The sequence below is a fragment of the Varroa destructor genome, unplaced genomic scaffold (assembly GCF_002443255.2).
Source record: "Varroa destructor unplaced genomic scaffold, Vdes_3.0 BEIS01000001.1, whole genome shotgun sequence".
NCBI classification, from domain to species: Eukaryota; Metazoa; Arthropoda; class Arachnida; order Mesostigmata; family Varroidae; genus Varroa; species Varroa destructor.
The window spans coordinates 14,847,516-14,860,208 of NW_019211454.1; the positions used below are offsets into that span (position 1 = coordinate 14,847,516).

The 12,693-nt window shown below is 41.9% G+C and overlaps 1 protein-coding gene across 2 annotated transcripts; it reads right to left on the bottom strand.

Moving 5' to 3' along the window:
- Positions 1–1,306: 1,306 nt before the first annotated feature.
- LOC111250735 (coiled-coil domain-containing protein 6) lies at positions 1,307–11,919 on the bottom strand. Of its 2 annotated transcripts, XM_022806423.2 has the most exons (8): positions 7,517–7,550; positions 6,892–6,908; positions 6,465–6,728; positions 6,158–6,265; positions 5,802–5,985; positions 5,432–5,663; positions 4,620–4,902; positions 1,307–4,169 (listed from the first exon to the last, which is right to left on the bottom strand). In XM_022806423.2, exons 1-8 carry the CDS (start codon positions 7,533–7,535, stop codon positions 4,059–4,061), a joined length of 1,218 nt encoding a protein of 405 aa, XP_022662158.1. In that variant the 5' UTR covers positions 7,536–7,550; the 3' UTR covers positions 1,307–4,058. The 2 variants fall into 2 exon arrangements, with proteins under 2 accessions (XP_022662158.1, XP_022662121.1); XM_022806386.2 differs by lacking the exons at positions 6,892–6,908; positions 7,517–7,550 and adding an exon at positions 9,605–11,919.
- Between the last annotated feature and the right edge of the window lie 774 nt (positions 11,920–12,693).

The following is a 12,693-nucleotide window of genomic DNA, read 5'->3' on the forward strand; positions in this document are numbered from 1 at the left end:
GCCCGCTGTCACTGCCATGTGACTAGCATGTGACACGTGTTATGTATATGTCTATTGTACAGTTTTTCTTTTTTCTTAACTCCATCACCAGCTAGTTCCCAAAGTTGATGTTCAATTTTCTGTTCGACGCTGCATTCCTAGTGTGTTATGATATCGTTGCTGATTTGGGTGTACAATCATTCTTATACTATAAGCACAATATTATCTTATATTCTACCATCATGCGCTCTAGATTCTCCTACTGCAACTAGAAAGAATTTATTTTAAAATAGATTGATTTATCTGCCGGTATCAAGCGTCCGTAGCTTGTAGTGTTTAAGCGAAATTATTCACTTATTTGTAAAATTATAAATGTTTAAATCCTCTAATAGGCACTGGATTATTTTGACTGCCAATGCTCGTGCCGTCTTGACATTTCGATAGTGACAGCCCAGCTTGGCCACCAAAAGGTCATTACAGTGCCTACCCGTAACGTATTCCGAGTTCGCACTAAGTTGTCCCACCCATACATAACGCCACTTAACACATTCTTGCCCTTAGATCCGTATGGTAGAGACTATGCGAATCTGCTCGACTCACTTAGGGGTGGAAAAAGCCTGCCTTAGGAATATAGATCCCAACTAACATCATCAGTCACTTTTAATGTTTATTGGCTCCAACAGTGGCCGAGACCCGAAGCTATACTTGAGATGTATCGTAGACCTAACCTACACGCTTCAATCTGAACTTCAGCATCACACACTACTTCTTAGCTGGTTTCACGAAGTCTGGTCATCAAAGAATGAACGATGCTGTTTTTCCTTGAAAACCTACATTCTTATCATTGTATTCGTGTGAAGAATTGTTCGTAAGATCGTCTTGATAGCATACTGCGCGAGGGTAAATAGCCGTAACTTTTTTTACCCTCATTCGAGTACAAACGAAGAGTGGTGTACGACACTAGCATTATCCCATCATTCCGTTTGTATCGAATTTAGGACTCTTGTTGTGCATGAACGGCTAGTAATAATAATGCAATTATCGTTGTGCCATAAGAAGTGCGACTCATTAACACAACTACTACCACGATAACTACGACCATAATGATATTAATAACAAATTTGAGTGCAATCATGTATCGATCTGCCAGTGTTCAGCGTGCTGCAAACTAGAATCCTTACGAACCCAAAATCACTGACGGAATCTCTAGGCCATTGTCCGATTAGAAGGTGGTGAACTACGTTCTTCCCCATTAATAGGTATTAAAATCCTAATTAAAAATGAGCCTCTAAACCCGGCTATTATAAAATCAAACGATACTGCCCCATAACTGTACCAGGGCTGTGTTTATTAAGCAACAAGGCATGTAAAGTCGCATCTTTTTCTCGTTATGCTTACATAAAAACCATTCACTACAAACAAGTTACTGAAAAAAGAACAGGTTTTCATTGAAACGTGGTTGATGTGCCATTCCTATTATCTTATTTATATGCGGTATATTAGTTATTCTATACGGTCTGAATTTCATTCGCCATTACTTTCTGATGGCTATGGCTTGCATTTCTTTGCTTACTTTCATCTCTATGAGTCGCGTTTTTCTATTACCTCGTTGTCACATATAACCCTTACATATTTTATACACGTCATAGGCATCCTTTTAGCACGCCGGCAATAAGGGTCCACCAGCGCTCGTAGTGTATCAGTCTGATCGATTACACACAGTACTAGTTTCAGTCCAGCTTATCATTGTATTTAGTCATTCGTCATTCTACCCAATACCTTATTTTGGTAGTAATTTCGGTTATTTGTCATATCAGTCTGTCAGCGCTATCATCATAGTATACGCATCTCTTCAGTGGCATATATATTCAATCAATGTAATATCAACCATGACTGGTTCTGTATGTACAGGACGTCGGAAAAATTACGTCTACACCACTAATGAGAGGTTGGATTTAAGACAATGACTTAAGAGCCTGTAATCTGCAAGAATTTTCGTTTCGGCTAAAGCTGGACTGTTTCCTTTTAGAGTGTTCTGGTATTTATTTCTCGGACGCCCTGTATGTCGATAGTAGTTGACAATGGTCTCGTTGTAATTCTCGTTTCATAGAATTGGAATGGATTCCTACAGCAAGACAACAATTGGGGAAAATAATATTTCGCAAAGTAACTCTAATAGTAGCAGTTGCTGGTACCCACTCGGCGAGTGGTTATCGTCATCGCTGAAATTGTTATCAATTTTTTCAGCCTTTATTCCTTTCTACCTGTTTGCTCAGTTCTGTTTTTATCGTTCGTTTTATCTTCCCTATAATTTTGTATATTTTTCTCTGTTTTCACGCTTTATCTTCCTCCACGTCATGTTTACAGAGAGGGGGAGTCTGTGCGCATCAATCATCACACATTCTCAGCAAAAGCAAACAGGGTTTTGAGCAGGACCCTTAAACTAAACAATAAATCTATCTCAATCTATAAGAAAGTAGCACTCTCGAAAGAAAAGCTTGCACAATTTCGCAAAAAAGTGCTTTCGACTTTTCATTACCAACATTTCAGTTTCCTGAAGAAAAACGGCACAGGTGCAAGAAATCGATCGTCTTCCGTGCTCCCAAATACGTAAAGCCACTTTCCTTTCTAGTTCAAAGGATGGACTATGTAAGCCAGAAATAAGAATGATCGAATATATTTTGAATACCCGGATCTGCTATTCACAAACAGTTCGCCATAGTTCGTGTCTCTAAAAGAGCTCAAAATATAAAATTCAATTCACACTTTCTGTGTACTTCACAAATTTCGAGAAAACGAAACCAAGAGAGACATGTAGCATTTACGGAACTAAAGAGCTATGTAGTTTCTGCATAGATGCCGATAACGGTACTAAAGTGATTATCGAGTGTTAAAATTGCCTTTCATAAAAAAATTGATTTTCAGGAAGTTTTATCCAGTAATGCACTGAATAACCTTGCCAATAGCTTGTACTCGGTAGAAATTGAACATAATTATAACGGGTTAACTACGTACTAAAGTTAGGCAAAAAATGCCTGCCATCACTACAACTGGATAGCATTGCCGAGCAAGGAGTTTTTTCCAATAACCTGCCGTATTTCATTATCTAAAGAATACATAATTAGAAGCGCAGTCTCTAAAGGAAAAACGACTACAAGGGCAAATATGTCTAAGACGTTTACCAACAGTACACAAAGATGTGTGCACACGAATTCACCCTGTGCATCATGTCCGTGTTTGCCTTTTGTTTTCTTTTGACCTTGTAAATTTCCCACATTGGCTGTCGGGTGCAGGACGGCACATTAGTCAAGAGTATTCGTTCATCTAAACCAAACAATATTGTCGGATAATATCATTTCTTTCATCGTACAGAAGAAAATAACGGCGTACTTCCCACTCGTTTACTTATAATAACAATGTTTTTTCTTGCGTGTTTACTCACGATACGTTGATCGTTTTTGCCGTAACTTCTTCCTATGCGTAAAAAAATGTTTACTTCAGCTAGGCTTTTCCACATACGTAATCATCATCATTATTAGTATTTCCGTCACTACATTTATATCCAAATATAAACGTATCTCTAAGCTGAGAGACACTGGTCATTGAACAAAGGCCTCTTGTAAGGGGACGTCAATACTCACTTTCATCGACACTCGCGCTTCGAAAACAAAATATTTTTTCTTAAAGTCGTTATACGGCCACGTACAACATGTGCTGGGGTGTGCCAGCTGTACGATAGTGACGAATGATAGGCAAGGTAGACCGGTCACGGCGATAGAAGGAAAATCTCGACTCACGATCACGACTGTCAGACGGCCGTAGCAGTCGACTGTTACTCGCCGGCTGCGCCGTTCTACTCACTTCTAATAGACTAAAGACATAGTTCTATGATGGATGTTATCTAATGCATACATAGAGCTCCATTGTTCGTCTCTACTATATCTCGTTCTGTTGAGCCGCACAAGCTATCGTATGCTATGTATGTTGCTGGCCCAACAATGAGATGTAGCGGATTATGCTACAGTCTGCCTATCGGCTTGCTAGCTTCCAGTCAGCTCCATGTATGTGTCCGGTGGAACTCAGTAGCCTGGTCGCGATGTGTCCATTGGTGAAGCAGGCGGACCCATAATTAGATTAACGGGACTCGTTGACGTTGCGACAGGAATTCGTGATGTGCGAGCCGATGAAGTCTATAATAAACAGTAACTTTGATCAAGATTATATAAATATATATGAGGGAAATAAAGGGCATAAAAGTAATATTCGTGTGTTTACTTGGCGCAGATCATGCATTATCTGTTTTTGGGTAAACAGTATATTGAGGAAAAAAGTGCTCATTATTAATTGTGCGCATGGTAGTGAATATCAGGTGCGTAAATATTGAACGACTGAAAAACCGATTTACCTAACAGTAATCCTATCAAAAAAATACCAAAGCTTGTCTCGAATTCGCCGAATATCAATTATTTTTATTTTCAGCGATTTAGCCTTTTTTGATTCCTATAATAATTCCTTTTTTGATAGGGTTCCTATAATGTTTTGTTTCGTCACTGTAACGAACAACCAAACTGCGCAATTTTTTTTGCCCATCACAATTATCAAAAACAGTTACGTTTATCTGGAGTCTTCTTTCCACGTACCGCAAAGGAGGATGATGCTGCCGCGGTCGCCGGATGGTTGGGTGGGAGCATTGAAGCGGGTCCCGGTGAAACACCACCAAGAGGGGTTGATGGTGATTGTCCTTCGGCACCAACTACTCGATGACCTCCGGGATGATGTCCACTTGTGGTAAGCGGATACAACAGTGGCTGTTGACAGGTTGGACAGCATCGAGCGTGAAGCGATCCCATTGGGCTACCTACAGGATGGAATGGTACTGCGCCCGCGTCGCCACAGCGACCAGAGGGTGCCGGAGAAATCGATCTGAAAATAAAAGAAATCATGAAACAAAAATAAACAAACACCTATGAGACGACATTTAAAAATTATGTCAATAAAGACTATTTTTGAAAGGGAAAAGTGCTAGGCCTCATTTATCCGAACTGTGCAATTTAGGTGATTAGAATATTCTTACAATATTACTAGTTTCAATCACAGTTGTTAACGGTTACTTGGCCGCAGGGACCAACATGATCGATCGAAATGCTGTTACGTTAATCTAGAGTATTATTCGCGTAACCTAGTTGCGTTTGTGAACAGCGTCGTATTGCAGAACTCAAATTTCCTTCTTCTTTATCCAGTGTAGCACTATTTTGCAATGCTATACTTACTATAAGCCTATTATACTAGTTTTTCAATTTCATTCAGTTCTAGTTTTAAGAACAGTAGCATTCCCAACTCAGTTGTAGGCTGTATACTTTAGCGGTTGTAGTGCAAACAGAATTTTAGAGATGACCTTGCTTCACATGAATAACAAAACATATCTGACATTTAATCCATAGAAACTTCATACCGTTGGCCGGGTCCGGTGTGAGGTACAGGCGAAGAGACAGTTCGTCCCCGACCACAATGCCCCTCATTGAAGAATCGCTCTTCATCCATCTCAAGCGACGACTCACTTTCAGAGAGATGTCTGCAAAGTTGTTCACGTCGTTCTACTTCCATTTGCAGTTTACGCTGAAGCCGAATGTTCTCCTCCTTAATCTGACGCTCTTCTTGGGAAAGCTGCGCAATTTTTTCTGCACCTATGTCAACGAGTTGAAATAAGGAAATTAGCATACTAACTGCCCGATTTCCAGCAATAAACTGCTGCAATTGCCAACCATTGATAACTTTAGCTTCGATAGCGTTTTGTTGTTCTGTGGTTTGGAAAAAAAACCTACTTTCGCGTTCAGTCTTGTGTAAAAGCGTTTTCAGTCGATTAACTTCTTGCTTGAGATTTCGAATATGTCGGGTCATTCCAGCAGGATCTGGATTCGGTGGACGTGGCGGTGGGACGTCTGAGCGGGGCGACGGCGGAGCTGACAACGGCTGGTCTAATTTCTCCTGCAAAGATCGCTTCTCCGACTATGCGTTCAAAAGAAAGAGGACATATTCAACTGGTCATCGTCTTTTCAGCAAACTTTGTTTGAAGACTGAAAATACATTTTGAAATTGAATTCTTTCTTAAATAGAGCGTTATCTATTTCCCTCAAGTCGATTCTAGCCGCAAGGTGTAAGGTGCTGCAAACAATCCTACCTCGAGTGTATCCATACGCTTCCAAAGACGATTGACCAGTGCCTCTTGTTCTTGTTCAAGGGTATTTTCCAGTTCCACCTTCTCCCGTCGAAGCTGCTCCAGGTTGTTCTGCAAAGGAACGGCAAAATGGGTCATTAGTTACCGACGAACAAAACGTCCTCAGTAAGTATAATTAGCTAGACTTACAGTTCACAAATTTTTAACGGTTTGTTTTCGCTTAAACCATTTATTGACCAGCGAGAACAACATTTTTCCAAATAACTAATCCGACGAAATAAACGTCTCATCGTGCTTCATTTTAACCTACCTGCTTCGTCAATGTGTCAGCTTCAAGGCGCTCGATTTTACGCATAAGTTTATTGACAAGAGCTTCCTGTTCGTGTTCAAGGCTTTTCTCCAGTTGAACCTTCTCCTGACGCAACTGGGTCAACTTCCTCGAGAGATCATTGGTAAGGCACTCTTCTTCCTGTTCGTAATTTTGGCATAGAGTTTCTTTTTCTCGTTTGAGCGCCTGTATTTTTTTCAACAGTGTATTGCTGATGAACTCCTCTTCTTGTTCGGCTTTCGCTTGCTGAAATTACAATGATAAGACGACACAGTGACGGCACGTGCATGACAATATAGAAAATTGATTTAATTTATATAATGACAAAAACTGGGAGCAGTGGACAGCTAATAAGCGACATATGTAAAAATATCTCTTAGCGTGCTATAGATATCCGTAGACAACGAACCTTATACAGCGCTCGTGCTGAAAAAAAAAAGATCAGATTTTCAGCACATGTAGCCAAATGCAGCATATATTTAGATAACCTGTAGGAGTTTCAAGTTAATTTCGCAGCTACAACTCGTACGCTTGCGGTTAGTCAATTCTATTATTTCTGCACAAGATCCATTATTTATTATAATGTTTTTTACATCCGGCAGGCGTTACTTTAGACAAAGTCACCGCTTACCAGGGCAGTGCCATTTCAAAATTACCTCATATGTGTTTGCATTCCATGTTTTATGGCAATACCTTCTGCAGAAAAATTCTTCTTTTCAAGAAGAACTTTTTTCAAAAGTTCTTGCATGCAACTATGATAAAACAAATAGTTAGATAAATGAATATCTCGAGAAGTACAACAACCAATCTGCCACAGATAGCACCTATAAAAGCACGAAGATAATTTTTCTCAACCTACTGTTACTCTCGCTAGAATCGTATAACCAAACTACATCTATGAATCGCTATACTTGAATTGCTTACAGGAAATATATTTCGAGTAGTATAAAACGTGCTGAAATCTGTTAAGTCTAGTCCACTTCTGTATATTATTGCCTCGGATACATGTTACGAATCTATAGGGTACCGCATACATGTTGCAAGTTGCTGCATCTAATCCGGTTCAAACGGACTACGCGGAGCCGCATAGATACATCCTTTACTGCGTGATCCTTCGCACCTCGTAGTCTCTTTCTGAAGAGACTAGTTTGGAAGGTGGATGCTTAACGGACGTGTGCACCGTCACAAGATTTCGTATGACATCCAATACGAATTAGTTCGGTCTGATGTTGTCGTACTGGCGAGTCCCGGCAGACTTGCTGGGCAAACTAAAGAACACCGCTTTTGACCGGGCCAGTAAGCTGTCGTCACAACAAACATCTGTAGCGGCGGTGCTGGTGACAACAACGGCTGCGGAAAAACGAGTCGTCGTTGTTCTTGAATGGAACATCATTCGTTGCAGTGATATCCTTGATGGTCGAGAAACAAATCGCTCTAAACTGCCCTGTTGTCGATAGATTGACATTGTCATTATATATACGGGTATTCTGGTCAGGCTAGTGGCCTATACAGCTTGCCGAAAAAAGCATTTCATAACGGCGCCTTGCCTTGCTGTCGGACTTGTAGGTCCGGCTGGTGGTATCGCCAGCTAACAGAATACGGAACGTGGACTTTATTTTACAAGCAAGACCGACAACATCAAGTGCTACCAATTGCCAGCGTTCGCAGACCGCAGAAGCGCAGCATAGGACACTGAGACAGATGGCGATAAACGCTGATAATAACCAACTACACTACTAATGATAAGCTATAACATAGATTACAACAACAACATGCTTATGTTGAAAAGCTGATGAAAAAGCTACCATTGTGGCTGTAATATCTATCCAGCACGGGCCGGCGGCAGATAGCAACATCGCGGCAAATCGTTTGTCCCCAAGGGCACAGGAATATATACCGACCTAGGCCAAACGCTTCGGCGTTGAACGTGTAGGCCCAGCAGCTTTTGACTGCCATTATATCACCTCTCATCATGAATATCGTCAATGAAACGAGACGCCCATCAAAACCGGCGCCGTCTTTGTTGCCATTTCTGGACACTTGTATAATAACCATCGGCAAGAGGAACGGTAAGGAAAGAAAACTTCGGCGCGCAAACGAGTCAACGACAAGCCAGCTAAACGCTACCCATCGAGTACTTCTGAAGATAGGCAGAACGATCCATTTGAGTGTAAAAGACGGCTGAAAACAAGAAATAAAACGTCGCTGAGTGTTACATTCTACAGGTTCTGAAGAGAGCGAGTCAAATCTCCCCACAGCGAACAAACGTCAAACAAAACATCGAGGAATCATTTCGTATTGATGTGATGCAACGACAATGACGCTTGCGGTGGGAGCGAAATCAAACGATGACCATGTAAATAAATGATCATTTATTCGTTGTGCTTACGGCATCTGGACGTTCATTCACCGGCATGTTACTAGTATCGCCGATAGGTCAATGTCCGCGTCGTCGTAAACTTTGAATTCAAAGTATATAAAACAGAAAATAAACTGAATCACAACTCCAGACTGAAAACAGACAGCTGTGAGCGTCAGGTCTCTTGAAGCTGTAGGCGTTTCAGGTATCGTTTGAGGCAGGGCAAGCAGAAAATGAAGACTTGAAGGCTATGACTACTTCTATTTGTTCGTTTATGGCCAGCACTTGAATCATGGGTTGCGGTCGTAAGCGTAACAACTTAGCACGACTGAGAGACAGGTGGTAATCTTGGTGGTAATAAAAAAAATCTTGATATAGAATAAACATATGCATTTTGGATGTCCACTACCTATAAAATACAAACGAATAGAATAAAAAGTATTCTACCTCGGTAAAAAAAGGCTAAAACATTTTCAATAAAGAGCAGTGACTGGAAAAGTTATTTTCTGTTATGCGTACTGGTTGTATTAATTACTCAGAAAGAAACAGCGCACCTTGGGCTTGCGAGAGAAATCCTGCTGAGAACCATTATTTAAACGCAGACATATATCACAATCTACAAACAAAAATCATCGTCGCAAATGTACACGCACAAAATTCCACATAAATTGGCATAAAAATTTTACGTCCGTCGTTTGCCTGAATTAAATTTTATAAGATGTTTTTTGCTTGTGTCACTAAGACAGCATTATTTCATACTTACAATATTAACAGATGCCCTTCTCAAAGCTGTGTTCTCCTCCTGCAGCTGTTTGACTCGCAGACGGAACGTCTCGAGCTCCATTTTGAGCACGCGGTTCTCTTGTCGAAGTGAGTCAATCCGTTTCTGGAACTGTTCACGAGTGAGCGGACTTGGGGCGACCATCAGGCCATCAACTGAGCTCGAGTCGGATTCGCTTGCACTGTCTGCCATTGTTAGGCCGGGCAAGACAACCAAATTCGGTGAGTCGCACAACTGCTGGCTGCGGGCTTAAGCTTAGAAGTTGCGAGGCACGATGTGGACGAAACAATGCCCTCGCCTTTTGCAAAGACTACTCTGACGAATTTTCTAAATAGTCTTAATCATTCCGTTTAAATAGTTTGAGGCACAGGTACGCGGTTGTGATAGCAATAACAGTAATAACACGACTATTCCACAGCTGCAACTAATGTGCGTGCTGTGTCCTGACATGAACAACCCACGTATAACGGCAGATAAACAGGACTATGTTACTCAAGTGATTTTTCTCAATGAACAAAGTTTCTGTTAGGCCATCAGGCCAATAACCAGCACCGCAATGAAAACTAGAGACCTGTTGGATGGTGTTTTAACAGCCGGTCTCCACACGTTGCGACGACGACAATCTTATTAAGGATTTATGCACAAATATACAGATACAGGGTGCTATTTCGACAATAAATCACCGAAACGATATGAAGCGTCTGCACACACTACGCATTCAATTTAACGATATCAGCGCTAGCGTCGATTTCTCGTTGTTCTTCAGAGCAGAGCCTCATGACCATCCGCAACCAATTCACGCCGAGCGAAATAGTAAACAAGCTTCGAAACTTCATCAAACTCACTTCTACCGAATAGGCCTCTATCTCAAGCCCCCTGCAGCACAAAGCTGTCTACGACGGATCTACAGCCCTACTTGCCTAGCCTCTGTTAGCACCCTTTAGCAAAACGTTACGCGACAGAAATTCGGGACAGAACATTTCTGGTAGGAAAGCACTTTTCGGGACATCGATAACGACAACGTGTGACGACAAATCAGCACGGAACGAACGTCGATGGGTCGATCAACTGATCGCGTCAATCCTGCGATTTTCCAACCCGATACCGAAGGCTGCTGTTTACCTTCGAAACTCTACATCACTCCGAAGCTCTTATTGTAATGCAATAGTGAAGCGTTGCTTTATCTCAAGCTTGTAACTTCGTACTGTTGTGTAACTATTATCGATGATTAGTTTGTCTGCTGATGCTTTGCATCGACTCTCCACCAGTTCCCGTCGTTGGCAATGTGTGCCTTCCGTCGACTCGGTATGTCGTGAGCCTGGTTTGATATTCAGTCTGATTGTCTGCCTTTGAGCAGTATGCTGTCTGTCAGGTCTTTTGTTTTCGACTACTCACGTCGTTTCGCTGATGATTCGATTCAACGCAACGATGTTCCTGGTTTTCGTTGCTACTAACGTCGATTGAATTGATAGTACTTGATGCGCGACATACAGGGCGTGCTGCACGGTACCAGCGTGCAGGCGAGCGATCAGAACAAAACTACGCCGCCCGCGGATGCTGTTTTGTCGTGCTGTCGTTTCAGCCACAATGGTCTGCTTGCTATCGAGTCGCTCTCGTCGTGGTGTCGTAATATATTCATACGACTCGTTCGCGTTCCTACAGGTCCTTACACATCACAGTTCAACATACCCCATTCGCGGTGTAGCTGCTGGAAAACATTAACGAAGACTTGTTCGTTCGCTGACGAGACAAATGTGATAGGTGAGGATACAGCATTGGGCATTAGCCAAACGAATAGCCTCAATTCACCCGCAGTTGTTCATCAAGCAGCTCAACAGATCCACAGCGAGTAGTAGCGCCTAACGCGAATCTACGCGAGCGTATTTCTTACTGTCGCACGCCGATGTTACAGACGACAGCTCGACTGACTGATTATCTGTCTGAGTCTAGCAACACCGCTCTACTCCTGCCGATTGGACCCCCACTTAACTAGTGATAGCTAAGCACAGCACTAACAACATTGTGTCGTGCTGCAGCTAGCGGACGTCTGTAAGAACAGCACACACAGTAACTTATAGCTCTAGGACGAACAGGCTGCACCGATGGGCGTGCAGCAGTCGACACGAAATCGTATCCCTGCAAGTACGAGACGACGAGCACTAGCAGAAGCAGACGCTGAAGCGGCCCTGTTTTTCATTCTCTTTCCATCTTGGCTGACTGCGGCGTTGCTAGCGCGGAGCAGACAGATAATTGAGCAGGCATCGTCGTTGCTGGCGAATATTGTTGTGTTGTAGCTGAGCAGAGTTAAAGTGTAGAACACGGCAAAGCCAAACAGAAAAAAGACTAAATAGAAATTAGTGGCCGGTTACAGTGGTAATGAGTATCTGCCTTGGGTTATATCATACATAATTAACTTGATAATATATAATCGCATATTTGTAAAACAAGAAATTGGCGTACACGGCTAATTCTCCATGTTCCGGAGTTTCGGGTATTCGACGGACGAAAACAGAGTAGCATAACACACGCGCTCATCGGTACCAAACACGTGTTATTATCGGCACATGTAGGACGCGGCGTAACGGCATGCGAGCTGAACAGGGGCAGCATAGAGTACAGGGGTGTACAAGCTAGATGCGGCACAGAATTTGACTACGGGCCACACGCACATTCTTAAGACTACATCAAATGCAGTATGATAGTGCACATCCAAACAAAGAGACTGGCAAAATAGCGCTCGTTCCAGTTAATAAAAATCAACTTTTCATAGCGATTTGAAGCTGTGTGATTTTACGCTAATACTTTAGATCGCTGTTTGTAATTTTTTTCGATTGAAAGAAAGCATGTGCGAGCTCCTAAATGGGAGTTTTTTTTAATCTAGTTTTATTTCTATTTTTTCCTCACTCTATTTGAGGAAAGTTTCTAAGAGTCTCGACCCCTCAATAGTTACAATATTAATAAAACATGCACTAAATTTGGTGAAATTCCCTGTTCCTTAAATATGTTTTTGCTGCTTTAATTTACAACTTGAATACAGACTCTGCCGAAGCACCGCGTTTCCCTACATTCAC